Here is a 16915-nt window from a genome sequence, read left to right on the forward strand (position 1 = left end):
AACTCGGAAGCGATTTGCCAGCACACTTGAGTCGAATCCCAGCATGCTCTCTGAAAAACACAAGTAACCGCCTCCTGGACAAAGTTCTCCAAAGAGGTCTTCGCAGCACTCCTGAGGTGAATTTTTCCTCCATTCTTGTTTTTTTTTTATTACAAATAATAGACTTTTTCATTTGAGAATGTATTCTGGCAGATGAGAATTGTCTGCACACTGACAGTTTGTGTGTGTGTGTTTCTGATGAAGTGTGCATGCACACGAAAGCTCATACCAAAATAAAAACTTTGTTGGTCTTTAAGGTGCTACTGAAGGAATTTTTTAATTTTGTGTGTGTGCTGTTAGCATAAGTAGCTTTGAATTATCTTTGCCTTCAGAAAAACATTTTGCCATGTGGAAAATAAGTAAAATAACCTAGTCAGGTGGGTGGCATATAAATAATAAGGAATTTTGTTGTTATTGTTAAATACTTAAAGCAAATGTCTAGCCATATGCTTAATCAAGGAGGTCCTAATCCCGCTCTGTTCTGCCTTGGTCAGACCACACCTGGAGTATAGTGTCCAGTTCTGGGCAGCACAATTTAAGAAGGATGTTGGCAAGCTGGAATATGTGCAAAGGAGGGCAACCATATATCTAAAGGACTGTCACATGAAGGATGGGACAAGCTTGTTTTCTCCTGATCTGGAGGGCAGGATCCAAACCAGTGGATTCAAGTTACAAGGAAGGAGATTCCAACTCAACACCAGGAATAACTTCATGACAGCAAGAGCTGTTTGACAGTGGACTAGTCTCCCTTAGGAAGTTCTCCTTCCTTGGAGTCTCTGCTATCCCGCATGCCAAGGAAACCAGACTTGGTGTCTCGCACCTCTCAGAGCTTGTGGTGGCATGCAACAAATATATTAAAAGCAGTTGATCAGCTCCTAGTTGCGCAAAAAACAAAACCCTGCAAATATATTGAAATATGTGTGTGATTGGCTCTATAACCAACATGAAAGATAATGTGCATTTCTCGCAGCTGTTCCTTCTGTAGTTGGCACTGATGAATCAGATACCACAATCTCTTTGAATCACCTACAGGGGGCACGATGGGCCGGCTGGATGGGAAGGTAATACTGATGTCTGCTGCAGCACAAGGAATTGGTCGAGCCGTGGCTATTGTAAGTCTGGGAACTCTTACTGGGTTTGCTTTTGGTTGGGTTTTGTACAAATGCATCTGCAAGCAGCCGTCACGAAAGTACTTGTGCTTGAATGTATTTAGATAGTGGCGGGGACTTGAGCAGGAGAACGCCTAGGGCAGGGGGTGGCAAGGTTTACCTTGCCTGGGCCGGTTCACTGCCACGGAGCCCCCTCCGTGGGCTGGATCATGGGCGTGATTTCCTGCATCTGTGCAGATGCGATTTCCGGCGGCGCAGAAGTGAGTCCCCACACCGCCGGTTTAGCACAGCATGCGGAGACTCGCCAAGTGTGTGGCTTGGTTCGAGGGTGACTCGTAGGCTGGTTAAATGACCCCCTTGGGCCGCTTGTGGCCCAATGGGCCTTAGGTTGCCTACCCCCGACCTAGGGGTTGGCACAGGCCCAGCGGGGCGCAGAAATCACGCCTCTCCACTCTGGTTTGGAGTGGCTAGAAGGCCATCTATCCATCGGCTCCCTTGGCTGCCCCTATGCTGCTCTGGGCAAGACATCCAGGCTCCTCTGGGCGCCTTGTTGGAGACATCCAGTCGCTGGCGTTGGCCATCGCAGCAACACTGCAACAACCTCCCCATCGCAGCAACTTCCCCAGTCGCTATTAGAAGTGTGAGCAGTCCTTGGAAAGGGTGCAAGGGGTGGGGTGCCAAATGCCAATACAGCTCCTTGCCAAGGGCACAAGGGAGTCTAGGTAAGCCTACGCTCTGAGGGAGGGAAGAAAACACAACAGGGAACCCATGGCGCTACAGACACTATTGGACTCCTGCTCTCATCAGCCCAAACCAACCTGTCCGATCATAGAATCACAGAATTGTAGAGTTGTAAGAGACTCTTGGGGATCGTCTAGTTCAGGCATCCCCAAACTGCGGCCCTCCAGATGTTTTGGCCTACAACTCCCATGATCCCTAGCTAACAGGACCAGTGGTCGTGGAAGATGGGAATTGTAGTCCAAAACATCTGGCGGGCCGAAGTTTGGGGATGCCTGGTCTAGTTCAACCCCCTGCAATGCAGGGATCTCAGCTAAAGCATCCATGACAGATGGCCACCCAACCTTTGCTTACAGTAATAAAAAAAAACACTCAAGGAAGAAGAGTCCACCAACTCTTGTGGGAGTCTGTTCCGCTGTCAAACAGCTCTCGCAGTCAGAAAGTTCATATTTACCACACCTCTTAATTCTATTCTGTTTATTTATTGAGTTAGATTTCTTTAAAAAAACCTTGCTGTTTATTGTTCAGTAGGGCTATCTAAAGATGTCTCATTTCTACCTTGGAGCACAAATGACTAGCATAAGAATTTTTTTGCGTTCAGAAAAGCTGGTCTGTGAAAATGCCTTCATATTTAGGAACAGAACATTCCAAATACAAAAACATGTTATTTATTTCACATAATTTTATATGCCACTTGATTGTGACAACAACAATAGAGGTTTGATTGGACCAACACTGAGAACTATAAATGCAGTGAGAGGATGTGTCATTTGAAGCCAATTCTTTGAGAAATCAGTCTCACCTAACTCTGTGTTTGATGTTTTGATGGTAGCTCCTCACAACAACCAGAACATTATCAAACCAGCTAACTATCCATGGCAGCTAGGAGGCAGAGCCCATGTTTTAATCTGTTCAGATATTAACTACATTTGGTTTGGTTTTGAAAGGCTTTTGCAAAGGAAGGAGCCAAGGTGATTGCTACAGATATCAATGAATCAAAACTCAGAGAATTGGAAGCCTATCCAGGTATTTCTTTAGTTATTTTGAGCCTGAGCCTGCTTCAGATTTTGGATGGATTTGGGGAGTGGAGTGGAGCAGAACAGAAATACAGTGGTATCTCGGTTTACAAACACAATTGGTTCCGGAAGTCTGTACTTAACCTGAAGCGAACCTTCCCATTGAAAGTAATGGAAAGTGGATTAATCTGTTCCAGACAGGTCCGCGGAGTACTTAAACTGAAAATACTCAAACCGAGGTGTACTTGAACCGAGGTATGACTGTATACCTTCTGAAGAGCAATGGGGGGGGGAATCCAATACATTTCACGTTTAAAGGTGAATTTACCTAATTTGCAGAATTTGAAACAAGATGTCCATTGAAATCCATGCTTCTCTTAATTTTGTTCTCCAGCCAAGTAATGTGTACATAAATACATATACTAGTGTTAAGTGCACATATAAATACATATAATAGTGAAAATAACATACAAAAATGCATTTTATTAGAAAAGGGAAGAGTGGAGCGCAAGGAGTTTTGAATTATTATTATTTTAAAAATGCTTTGTGCATCTGCATCTAATCTTGCCCCCTTCTAAAACTTATTTATTGGTGTGTTTTTCTTTTTGTAAATCTACCAAAAAATAGAATAGAATAGAAAAAAATAAAATCGGGATTAAGTGGTGTTCTCAGGGCAGTGGAGGGTGTGTGTGCTGTATCCCCTTGGTACAGTGGTGGAGGAAATGCTCTGGGGTGTGTGTGACAAAATTGTGGGGGTCAAGGCGGGTCAGTTGGAGGGGGTGAGAAATGTCCCTATTTTCATCTGAGGAATGCTGAAGGGTATGAATCAGTATCTTTGTACTCTGTAAGGTTTCCTTCCGTGTAAAACGTCTGTTGTAGGTACCTTATAAAAGTAGCCTTGAACACTGCTGGGTTTGGCAGCAAATTCTCTAGCAATTTCTTTTCCTCTGAAAATAAAAAATGAAACTCCTGACCTGCGTTGTTAACTGAACCCTTTCAGAGCATTGCCTGGCTTCCGATGAATCCCAAGTTTTGTAGCAAAGAAAAAAAGCTTAATAGCACTTCCTGTCATCTATATTACTCAGTAATAATGGTTTGATTATAGTTATTAAGCTGCTGACACCTGGGTAGTGTTAATTTTCTTTTGTTAAACACCGATGTGGAAAAACAACAACACTTTTTCAGCTGAAGGGAATTATTCATCAAGATTCAAGTGGAGCTGTGTCATTAGGCCTACATTTACAGCAATGTAATGTACAGTGGGACCTTGACTTATGAGCTACTCGACATCCGGCATTTTCGACTTACGAGCTGAAAAAGTGGCTGCGCGCTTATGATTTTTCCGACATCCGAACGGAAAACCCGTTCGCGGCTAGATGCGGTTTCCTCGACTTACGAATTTTTAGATGCGGTTTCCTCGACTTACGAATTTTTCCATTTCCAATGCATTCCTATGGGAAACCGCTTTTCCTATGGGAAACTCGACTTACGAAGTTTTCGACCTACGAGTGTGCATTCGGAACAGATTAAATTCGTAAGTCGAGGTCCCACTGTACTTTGAGGCCAGCTCACTGATAGGAATGAAAGCCACCCATGTAGAGCTGGGAGAGTCTTTTGATAATTTGAATTTCTGCTGGCTGTGGCTGGGGTCGCTGTGACATTAGAGTGATGATACAAATTTTGAGCTGGAATTCCTCTTCCTCCCGCCACCACAGTAATCACGTGGACTAGCAGCTTTTTGCAAGTTATTAAAACAAAAAAGGGGGCATGTGATTCGCTTTTGTTTTCTCTTCTCTTTCTTTGAAAGGTGATCACACTGCCCCTGGAAGTCCTGTTGACTTTAATGGAAATATATTGACATTCTAGCCCCTTTCGCAACTTCTCTTCACATGAAGTTGTCTTGGAAGAAGGGCGTGAATATGCCCACTGACCGCACTTCATGCACAGAGCCAAGGGTCTGAAAAAGGGTGCTCCTCTGTGCATACAATCCTACATAAGTGAGTGATTGATGTGATGGAGAACCCTGTACAACTGAGCTTCTGGCTGTGCAGAACACTTACATGAATTAATTTGTATGTGCAGAGCTATAAAGTTGCTCACTGCACAGATGTGTACATACATGCAAGGTAATCATTCTTTATCATGAAATCAAAACAATATTGCATATTCTGATTTCCTCAACAGGCATCCAGGTTCGTGTGCTGGATGTCACCAACAAAGAACAAATTGAAAAACTGGCCAAGGAAGTGATGAGAATTGACGTTCTATGTAATATTGCAGGGTAAGCTGCTGTCGGGGTCAATTGCCTTTTTTCCCCGATGCTTCTTTTTTAAACAGAAGTACTGGGCTTTCAAACAGCTCCACACTGTGCTTTGAAGTCCCAACCATTGGACCTTCAAAGCTCAGCACTGCCTGATGTTACTATGACCCTCGTGGTCCCTTCCAACTCTACTATTCTATGATTCTCTGAAAGGTGGGCAACGCAGCCCACCTGTCAAATTTGACCCTGCAAGGGTGAGGAGATGAGAGTTTAGCCCACTGACCAGGAAAAGATATATCCAGCCAGGTATATGGCTTTAGAAGCTTTGACAACATAAGCAGCATAAAAATAACTAAAATAAAATAAAAGCTGCAAAGCCTGGACAACTTCAGCTGCTGAGGGTATATTTGAAAATCCCTGAAAGCACAGGAAAATAACCTGTTCCTTGTGTCTTTTATGCCAGATTTGTCAGTACTGGGACCATTTTGGAATGTGAGGAAAAAGACTGGGACTTCACTATGAATGTCAACGTTCGCAGTATGTATCTGATGATCAAAACATTCCTGCCTAAGGTAAGGCCAACATGCTGTTCTCTTATCCCAGGCACCCCCAAACTTTGGCCCTACAGATGTTTTGGACCACAATTCCCATCTTCCCCGACCAGTGGTCCTGTTAGCTAGAGATCATGGGAGTTGTAGGCCAAAACATCTGGAGGACCGAAGTTTGGGGATGCCTGTCTTATCCTGTAGAGGTGTAGCTAACTGTGTGCTCAGTAAAGGGTTGGTAAAAGTGATGTAGGAGGAGAAGGAGCCAGGCCAAGATAATATTTGCAACTTACAATTCTCAGAGTGGTTTCACAATCCTTCTCTCTTCCCAGGGAACTCTGGGAATTGTAGCACTTTGGGGGGGATACGAGTCTCCTAACAACTCTCAGCACCTTTAGCAAACATTACTTCCCAAGATTCATTGGGAGAAGCCATGACTGTTTAACCTGGTATGATTCTGCTTTAAATATATAGTGCAGATGGGGCCTTAGTCTAACCTCCTCCTGACTAATAATTTTATTTTATTTTTGAGTTATTTACTGTACCATACCCGCTAACAAATTTTCTGATGCATTTCTTCTGGGGGCCCTCCACACTAGTGTTTTATTGCAAGTGTGTTCTGCAACATGGTTTTGACCATTGTTCATTACTGCTATATTAATTCTGCTTTGGCGTGTGTTGTGATCCTCCCCCAATGCTATCACATTATTGCTGTCCAGAGAGACTATAGTGGGACCAAGGTGGGAAACGCACCAGACCCCCCAAAAATCCCTCAGGACATTTGTGACATAAAAAGTGAGAGAATTTCAGCAGGAAGTTGCAAGATATGGGAAATGCACTGATGGGAAATGAAGCAATTTGGCTGTCCCAAAACTTTTGCGGGTGCAACTAGCATTGGAAACAGAATCACATAGGACCATCGTGAGCAATGTATGTGCAAATGAAAGGATGTTTGGGGGGGGGCCCTTAAAGAATAATCCTGTCATAGAACAGCTTATCATGAAATAATGTGAGAGCAGAGAACCACACTATGTATTCCATCACTGACTATGAGACTCATGGCATGAGACCAACAGCATATCTTTTATTTGCCTATCAAATATGTGTTAATCCTTCTATGATCTTTGTGCGTGAAGTTTAAAGCATCTGACAAAAGCTTTCTTTTTCAGTTCAATAGCACCTTTAAAAAAAAAAAAAGATAATCTACATTTGTGAACCCAAAGTTCAAATTTAATTGTTTAAAATGACACGGTATTGCATTAATGTCTTGCTTGCGGGCTTCCCATAGGCTTCTGGTTGGCCACTGTGAGAACAGGATGCTGACCTAGACTGGCCTTTCTTTCCCCTGATTCAGCAAGGCTTTTCTCATAGTCATCTGTTTGGTGTTCTTGTGGCGTCAAAACATTTTGTGTTTGCATTTTTCAAATAGATGCTGGCGGAAAAATCTGGTAATATTATCAACATGTCTTCTGTGGTATCTAGTATCAAAGGTCAGTAGCTTCACAGTTTGTTTTAGCGCAGCAAGGTTCGTGTCATCCTTACCTTATTTTACACACTCTGGAGGATGCAGGTGGCCCTGTGGGTTAAACCACAGAGCCTAGGGCTTGCTGATCGGAAGGTCGGCGGTTCGAATCCCTGCGACGGGGTGAGCTCCCGTTGCTTGGTCCCAGCTCCTGCCAACCTAGCAGTTCGAAAGCACGTCAAAGTGCAAGTACCGTAGATAATTAGGTACCGCTACAGCGGGAAGGTAAACAGTGTTTCTGTGTGCTGCTCTGGTTTTGCCAGAAGCGGCTTAGTCATGCTGGCAACATGACCTGGAAGCTGTACGCCGGCTCCCTTGGCCAATAATGCGAGATGAGCGCCACAACCCCAGAGTTGGTCACAACTGGCCCTAATGGTCAGGGGTCCCTTTACCTTTAAGGCATATTTTAAACTGGACTAGTGCCTGTGATTTAGGATATTTGGGGGCTATGTCCTTCTGTTGTCCTGTTGCTCTAATACAAATCTAAGGGTCATTTCACATGAATATCTGTATTCATCTTGTCTGATGGGGACTATGTATTCTTAGATGCAAGTGACGGGTACCCAGTGCAAAAAAGCCCCACATTTTATAAAGGTTTATTACTGCAGGAACTAGTTGCTGTCTTTTAGCATGTTAAAGATTTGTTTCAAAATGTTCCTGTGTAGTTTGATTATTGTAGTTGCCATGGGCTTTTTTCAAATGGGGAAGCAGGTTATAAATTTTCGGTGGGGATGTAAGACAAACAATTCTGGATTAAAATTCACGAAGAATTCAAAAAAATCTTTAAAAAACCAGAAGCTTATTTGCTGGGGTTGGTAACAGAAGATATTCCCAAGGAAAAAAAAGAATATATTTCTTTACGGAACAGCTGCAGCAAGGATATTGGTGGCAAAGCATTGGAAAACAGGATTAATACCAGAAATTTCGGAATGGAGATCTAAGCTGTACGAGTATATGGCAATGGCAAAATTAACAGCAATAATTGGGGGGGGGGCTCTATTCAAAAACTGAAGAATGGAAAATTTATACGAAAGATTAAAAGAGATCGTGCATGGGTGAGGGAAGTTGGGAGAGGGAGGGGGAGGGAGACTAGTAGGGGAGGAGGGAAAGAGAGGGGGGAAAGAATTAGGTTGAGATAAAGTGGCAGTATTTGGATTAGTTCTCTTTGATTCTTATTTATCAATGGCTGTATATCATTTTGTGGACTATCCTGCTATTCTGTTTACTCTGTTTATTTTGTTTACTTTGTATATTATATTTTGTATACTATATTTTGGAATACTTTGGGATATTTTGGAGCATTTTGTAAAATTCTAAGAACTGCAATAAAAAGTGAAATATATTTTTTTAAAAACAGAAAAAGGGGGGGGAGATAAAACAAAGTTTTCACTAGGCATGACATTACATGCCATTTCTTATTATATTATTGACTTGTCATAAACATGAAACTAACACATTAACCATACAAACAATAACAGAACCGTACAGAGCATGTTCAGTATAAAAAACAAATTACAGAGATGTAGTTGCATGTTGCCAAGTTTTTAAGATGAGTCTCTATAGCCCAACCACAATGAGGAGTGCCATTTCTTTACCTTTTATAAAGGAAGCTGCTTCAGGGCAGCTCCATGAATACCTGGTCTGCCACATCCATTACATTTTCATGGCTAGAGTGGCTTCTTAGAGCCAAGGGTGCCCTCTGGAAACATCTGCCTCTGCTTAGCACTTGTACCATGGCAAGCATCACTAGATGTGTCCAAGATGGTGTTGCCCTTGTCAATGCTAGAACACTAATAATATAGTGTACCTAACTTTGTTTGGCAGTCTGTTCAAGCTTCCTTTCGTTGTGGGATGAGAACAAGTTTTGGAGCAGAATGAAGCATCAGACTTTGAGCAGGAATGGGCGACCTTTGGGCATCCAGATGTTGTTGGACTCCAGCTTACATCGTCTTTGGCCATCATCCAAGCTGCCTGGGACTGATGGGGCTTGTGGTCCAACCACACCTGGAGGGCCACAGGTATCTTACACCCTTGCTTTTATGGATTGACCAGGGGAGAGGCAAAACTGGGGTGACCTCCCAACATCTGTGAGTAATAGAAACCTTGGGTAGAAATGGAACAGCTGGAGAAATGGGGTCTAAATAGTTCCTGGCGATATTCTCAGGGGCACACAATGCAAACACACACACACACACAACCCAAAAGCTTTCTTCTATAAAAATCAATCTTTGTGCAATATGTTTTTAGAAGAGAACAGGGATTAGAAGTTCAGCTCATCACAAGACTATTAGCCAATGAGAAGGCAGGATGAAAGGCTATATAGAGATGCAAAATGAGCTTTTGCATTCTTTGGTGTGATTTGATTTCCTGATTCCCACCCCTGATCTCTTTCTCAGGAGCTGTTAAGAGGTGTGTCTATGGTACCTCAAAGGCAGCAGTTATTGGACTTACCAAATCCATAGCTTCTGACTTCATTGGGGAAAGAATCAGATGCAACTGTGTTTGTCCTGGTAAGAAGCATCCCACCATCTTTGCTCTGTTTGCAAGTTCGTGCAAAGGCATCTAAAGTTTACATTTGGGCTATGTTTAAAGAATTACATAAAGTTTACTCTGGGCTATTTATTAAAGTAACTAATATTTTCAGACAGAGGAGTTATCATCTGAATACCTGATGCCATTTAATTAATGTTTGGGTATTTTCTTAGGCACTATTGACACTCCTTCTCTGCAGGAGAGAATCCAGGGCAGCTCTGATCCAGAACAGGTGGGCAATACAATTTCATTTTTTACATTATGACACACAATCCGGCAGTGATTAGTCATTTAAAGCACCTTTGTTCTCCACAGGCTGCTTCAAAACATTCATTTTTCACCATTTTGCACCCAGGATTCATAATAAGTAAACAGAGTAAAAAGTAGAGTAAAATGTAAAAAGTAAACAGATCCTCCTCACCTCTGAATGTAGATAACTTACTCACTGCAAGTCTTTCTTGCAGAATGTATTAATTGGCTTTGTTTAGCCATCATAGTAAACTATAGTTTATTCATAAACAATACTGTAGTTGGTTGTAATGGGAATGAGCCTAGCCTCCCCCCAGGCCTATGTACTCCCCCCTGCTCCTCTTGTTTCCAATTTGCGTTAACTATAGTTAAGCACTAATAAGCCATAATGATTTTAACTATGATTTGTTTGCAACAAGCCAACCTCAAACCATGGTTTGTGAAGATGGCTTGTTGCAAGCAAACCATAGTTAATATTAGCATGTTTTGTCAGGTTCAGATAACACAAAAACAGAAGATAAAGCTTTTGTCTGTAAGAGGATTATAAGGGAAGTTTGTGAGTCTGTGGCAGAGCTAGGCTTGCCTAAATGCAACAACTGAGCTCACAACCCTATCATTTAGAAGGGGCAGAATGCTCTTTTGCTTGTTGGCAGCTGTTGCTTTTACAGCCTCATTGGAGAGCCACTACACATCCTTTAAAAATATTGACATCTCTGACCCCATGTCCAGGTCACATTGACAGAGTTAGATGTCTCAATTTGCCTTGGCTTTCTCCTCTATTTTCTTTGAATGGTATCTCGGGAACAACATTCGCACGGAAGTTTGATATACTTCCAAACTATTCTAAATGACCTGGGTGTGGACTCGAAGTATTGCATGATGAAAAATAATGCCAGGGGGGAAGTCCTGTGTTTGAGAACCGTGTCTAGGCTTATTGATGCAGTGAATGCTTTTTATCTCCAGGCACTGAAAGACTTTATGGCCAGGCAAAAGATAGGTAGGTTTGGGACAGCTGAAGAAGTAGCCCACCTGTTTGTATACCTGGCTTCCGATGAAGTAAGTACACTGGGTCAGCCACATGGCAGTACACCAGGTTGTCTAAAATAGTGCCTCTTTAACAGCTAGTGCCAACAGTGTTTTCAGGGCCCACCCTATTCCCTTGACTGTGATCGGTTTCAGCTGTTTCCAACTCTGAAATTTAAATTATTGCAACCCACCCTGGGAATTGCTTTTGAAGGACGAGTAGTAGTAGTAGTAATATAGAACTGGGGGGGGCTCAGGCTCCCTCTGCCTGGCCCCCAGAACAAGCCACAGGCCCCATTGCTCACCAGTTCTTGTTTGAGTGCTTTTGATTGGCTGGAATGGGTCCTTGAACTCTGATCACGCCTCTTATTTGTCTAGGAGGAGGGTAGAGAGGGGTGTTTGTATAGCAGAAAACTTATGGTATCAAGATAACGTGTTCATTTGTTGCTTCAGCCACTCAGAACCTTTAATTTGAAGCAAGTAACGTTAGCGAAGGGACCCAGGTGGCGCTGTGGGTTAAACCAAAGAGTCTAGGGCTTGCTGATCAGAAGGTCGGCAGTTTGAATCCCTGCAACGGGGTAAGCTCCCGTTGCTTGGTCCCAGTTCCTGCCCACCTAGCAGTTCGCAAGCACATCAAAGTGAAAGTAGATAAATAGGGACCGCTCCGGCAGGAAGGTAAACGGCGTTTCCGTGTGCTGCTCTGGTTCGCCAGAAGCAGCTTTGTCATGCTGGCCACATGACCCGGAAGCTGTCTGCGGACAAACACCGGCTCCCTCGGCCTATAGAGCGAGATGAGCGCCGCAACTCTGGGGACTTGAATCCCAAACTGTGTCAGCGAATCGGAGGGGTGGGCAGAGGAGGCATGGTGGGATGGTCCAGGCAAAGGGGTCAGTGATTTGTGGGGTTCTGTGCCACCCATGAGGAAGGAGCCAGAGAAAAGAGCCTGGGCAGTCAGGGACTGAAGGAGAGGAGGTCGGGGGAGAGTTGCAGGAAGCTGCAGAGGTGGAAGAGGCAGTCTCAGAGAGAGGTGGGCCATTAGAAGTTCCTCCATCTCCTCCCTCACCGACTCCAAGGACAAGGAAGGGTTTACAGTGACGGAAGCAGCTGGAGCTGCCACACAGGAGACGTTGTCAGTTGCTTGCGTGCACCACGTCAGTGTGTGTGGTTGTGTTGTTGCATCCCTGGTGTGTCTCTTCCTTGCACCTTAGGAACAGATGTAATCAAGTGCTTTGCGAATAGAGCTATGCTTTCAATCGCTTGTCCCCACCGGGGCTGGGTGGGCTCGGGACAAACTGTAGTTGCAATGCCTACTACCTAAGACCCATCTTACATACTTGCACAGTTGTCTCAAACTCTTCCTCCCTCTGCTGCCCTGCCCCATCCAGCGAGAGCCAAACTAAGCATGACATTATCAATGCAATGAGCAATGCGCTGATGTTAATGTAAGCTGGTGCCGTGACTGGGCCCAGTGCCATCAAGTGAAGGCAGTGGAGCCTGCTCAGAATCTAGCGGATCCTGGGTCCTCTGTCTCATCCGCACAATGCCCCACTTTGGGGATTTTCACAGGCTACTGCTGGCAATCTACCTCCACTTCCAGCTCCACCCAAACAGGGTTTAGATTGCAGCCTTAATCCTTTTACAATCGTCATTTACTCATATGGAATTTAATCAGCTTCTGAAACATTTAATATTGGTTGAGACCACTAATTTTATAGTACAGTGGTACCTTGGTTTCAGAACAGCTTAGTTTATGAACAACTTGGATTAAGAACGCTGCAAACCCAGAAGTAGGTGTTTTGGTCTGTGACCTTTGCCTTGGAATAAAAACATGTTTCGCTTCCTGTGGAGTGTGTTCCATTTGTAAATTGAGTCCTCTGCTGCTATGGGAAAAGCACGCCTTGGTTTAAGACCGCTTTGGTTTAAGAACGGACTTCCAGAACGGATTACGGTAAGTTCGTAAACCAAGGTACCACTGTACTGTATTTATTGAGGACACAATGACTTGAATAATGCTATATGGTTAAACTTTGTCCTTGCTTTCTTCAGTCAGCATTCATGACTGGCCGGGAGTGCATCATTGATGGGGGCTGGAGCATGTGACCTGGTGCCTGGAGATTTCTGTTTGCAAATGCTGAACATCAGAACTTGCAACGGTTTTAATGCCTAAAATGAACAATTTCATCAATTGTCTAATAGATGCTAATCCAGTCTTTCTCTATACAATGGATTCATTTTACATTTTGTTTCTCATTTATCATGACACCTTCACTCCAGCTTTTGTGTCCACTTCAATCAGATGCATGTAATCCTAAATTGCTAGGTGTGTGCACTCATGATGCGCACATAGTGGGATGGGGGAGGATCCAGAGGAGTGAGCTCAGAGACAAATAAGGAGCATAAAGAACAAACACTGCCAACTGCATAATGCAAAAAGTTTTAGTGATGGCAGCAGAAGCATCCTGGCATTAATAACATGATTAATACAAGAGATAGAATCAAAAACCCTCATCTCAGTTCTAAGTCACAGAATTTGATTTCCGAATCGATTGCAATTCAACATTCTTATGCTGGAGCTTCCTTTGAGGAACTAGGTGGCCCTTTCAATTCCACAATTACATACTGTGCCTTTGTTCCAGAATGGCTACACGCTATTGCCTTATAAGTGCCTAATAAAGTTAATTCCACTACCAATTAAATGTAGTTCTTTTCAGTTCCATGCATGTGTGGGTACAACCCTGCTTCCTCTTCTAGAGAGCCATCAGAATTAAGGAAGGCTATGGAAAGTGACATGGGTGGTGCTGTGGGTTAAACCACAGAGCCTAGGGCTTGCCAATCAGAAGGTCGGCAGTTTGAATCCCCGTGACTGGGTGAGCTCCCGTTGCTCGTCCCCTGCGGAGGTACCGCTCCGGTGGGAAGGTAAACGTCGTTTCCGTGTGCTGCTCTGGTTTCGCCAGAAGCGGCTTAGTCATGCTGGCCACATGACCTGGAAGCTGTACGCTGGCTCCCTCGGCCAATAAAGCGAGATGAGCGCCACAACCCCAGAGTCGTCTGCGACTGGACTGGACTTACCTTTATGGAAAGTGACGGCTAAGAACAGGCTTTTAATAATTGCCAGTTGGAAATCAAAAGGAAGGCTTCAGTTGCTTGCAGTGTCTCTCTTTTCCCCTTTCCTCAAAAGATACCACAGGCTTACCATTTACTCAAACTGTATTTCCCATCTCACTGTTTGCTAGCTTGTGCCAGAGTTGTGCCCAGGATTGGTGCAGGGTAAAAGAACTGGGTACATCTAAAAAACAGCCGCCTTGCTTTAGCAGCAGACCTTATACTTCAGAGAGGGGGGAAGCGTCTTTTTACACAGGGCCATATTTGGCAGAGGCAACAGTGGGAACAGCAGTGATTGTGAATTTCACCTTTGTATAGAAGGGTGGTTTCCACACGCACACAAACACACCTTTCCATCAAAGGAAGTGTTATGTACTGAGCTGAATCATAGAACAATAGGATCCAGAATCAGCAGTCTGATTGGTTCGCAGGAGCCACCCAATCCAACTCCAGGTGGAAGTGAATCCGCAACCTGATTGGCCTGCAGGAGCAGCCAATCAGGCTGCTGGCAGAAGTCAATCCACAAACTGATTGGCCCACAGGTGTAGCCCTGAAGTAGCCAATCACGCAAAGCCCATTGTGTAAATAATGTATATAAGCAGATGGTTTTGGGGAAAGGGCATTCTTCTTCTTCTCCTTGATGACTATGAGCTGAATAAAGAGCATGAAATTCACTCTCGACTCCGAGTATATTTCACTTCAGCTCAGTACATAACAGGAAGCAAGAGGCATTATCAGTGCTGCAGGACATATTCCACCCAGTCAAAAATATATGAAGCAAGGCCAATAGCAGGGGTGGCCTGGGGAGAACCTCACAGGCTAGAGAAGCTTGGAGGGGGCTGCATTTGAACCCTGGGCCAGTGTAGAAGACAATATTTACCTAAGTGGAAGACCACTTCAGGTATTCGTTTGTTCAACATCTCATAACATGAAACTGTAGGAAGGGGTCCATCCCATTGCCACTCGACAATAGAGCTTTTGTTTCCATACTATTCCTTTTCACAGAGCTTGCCAACATTTCTTAACTGGCTTCTTACAAGCCAATCTATACCACATGTTTGTCAAATCATTGCAATCCTTTTCCAGACCTGCTTTGGGGGCGGTGGAACGCCACTGCAGCATCAATGTGGACAGGCAAAGGTTTTTCAGAGCTCCTCTGACATTTCAGTAAATTAATGTGACACATTAAGTCTGCAGTGGAGGGGTGTGTGCGCCTGCTGTTTTATTAATGGACCGCTATGTGTAAGAACAAATAAACATTAAAACAAATGCATCTTCCCTAGCAAACAAAGCAAACCCTAATACTCTAGGGCTGCAGGCATCCCCAAACTTTGGCCCTCCAGATGTTTTGGACTACAATTCCCATCTTCCCCAACCACTGGTCCTGTTAGCTAGGGATCATGGGAGTTGTAGGCCAAAACATCTGGAGGGCTGCAGTTTGGGGATGCCTGCTCTAGGGTGAAAGGTTCTAACTTAACTTGCCTAAGAAGAGCTCAGGGGGCTCAGGTCACCTAGTCCAGCATCCTGGTCTCACAGAGGCCAACCAGATGCCCATAGGAAACCCACAAGCAAGGCCTAAGTGCAATACCACCACCCACTTGATTCCCAGCAACTGGTAGAACCTACTTTGTGTGTACACACTATACCATAGGGCAGCAATGTCCGGCCCATGGGCCGCCCGTGAACCGAGCCACCTGCTCAGCAAGTCCCCCCACCCCCCGCGCTGTGGTAAACTGGTGTGGCGTGGGGACTCGCCAAGCGACGCCGGAAATGGCGCCTGCGCTGACGATGGAAATCGCATCTGCGCAGCCGCAGAAGTGATTTCCGGTACTGCGGACATGCGCAGAAGCCATTTCCGGTGTTCTGGACATGGGCGGCACGGCACTGGAAATCGCTTCTGCACATGGGCGGCCCATGTCCAGCCCACCGACGATAGTCCGTGCGAATGCTCCAGCCCACGGCCAGAAAATTTTGCCAACGCCTACTCTATACCTTTAAAGCATATTATTTCTCAAAGAATTCTGGGTACTGTAGTTTACTCCCTCACCGTGACAATTCTCAACAGTCCTGAACAAACTACTGTGCCCAGAATTCTTTGAAGGGATGAATGTGCGTTTTAAGGGTATAGTGTGTACACTGCTGGCTGGTAGCCAATGCTACTCTCATTCTCCGTGAATTTGTCTTAACCCGCCTCCCTTTTAAAAATCAATTTAGTGGCAACCACTGCATCCTGCGGCAGACTGTTTAACTTTTCTTGTCATGTTTGCTTTCTACTTGCAATAAATGCTTCAAGTGCCTCTTTTAAATAGTGTTTCCTGAGCCCCAGTGTGACATGATGCAGTTAATGCTATCAATTAGCGCATTCTGTGAGAGAGAGAGAAGCAAAACAAAATTCATTTAGCACCAGAGAGCAGCCTTGCTTGAAAGTACAGCCTGGGCAGCCTCCAAAAACACAGGAACTGCATCTCTCTTGGCTTGAAATAGGCCAAAAAAGGACCTCCTTGAGAGGCACAAAGCAGAATTAGATACCCGAGTTCTGAGACAGTATAAGGATAGCAACTTCAAAGAGCCATCTGCGGAGATGTTATCAAATGTCCTCCGTTAGCGTTTCTCTCTCTCTCTCGCAGAAACGAGGGAATTGCTATAGGCCTGGAGAGCGTGATGGCAGCTTTAAGAGAAAGGCCACCTTTAATTGGCGTGCACGTGCACCCTTAGTCTTAAGTGGAATAGGCCGCTGGGATCCTGACCCACGGTGCTGCATTTGCAGACCAGGCCTCTGC

General features: G+C 44.5%; 1 protein-coding gene across 2 annotated transcripts; it reads left to right on the forward strand.

Moving 5' to 3' along the window:
• On the forward strand, nucleotides 1–13729 carry BDH2 (3-hydroxybutyrate dehydrogenase 2). Of its 2 annotated transcripts, none has more exons than XM_035113436.3 (10): nucleotides 1–116; nucleotides 1072–1151; nucleotides 2834–2912; nucleotides 5087–5183; nucleotides 5626–5734; nucleotides 7137–7197; nucleotides 9626–9739; nucleotides 9935–9993; nucleotides 10974–11066; nucleotides 13080–13729. In XM_035113436.3, the coding sequence occupies exons 2-10, from the start codon at nucleotides 1080–1082 to the stop codon at nucleotides 13131–13133; spliced, it is 738 nt and encodes a 245-aa protein (XP_034969327.3). In that variant the 5' UTR covers nucleotides 1–116; nucleotides 1072–1079; the 3' UTR covers nucleotides 13134–13729. The 2 variants fall into 2 exon arrangements, with proteins under 2 accessions (XP_034969327.3, XP_088517243.1); XM_088661117.1 differs by having other exon boundaries at nucleotides 89–116; nucleotides 534–1151.
• The last annotated feature ends 3186 nt before the right edge of the window (nucleotides 13730–16915 follow it).

The sequence above is a fragment of the Zootoca vivipara genome, chromosome Z1 (genome assembly GCF_965207765.1).
Source record: "Zootoca vivipara chromosome Z1, rZooViv2.hap1.1, whole genome shotgun sequence".
NCBI classification, from domain to species: domain Eukaryota; kingdom Metazoa; phylum Chordata; class Lepidosauria; order Squamata; family Lacertidae; genus Zootoca; species Zootoca vivipara.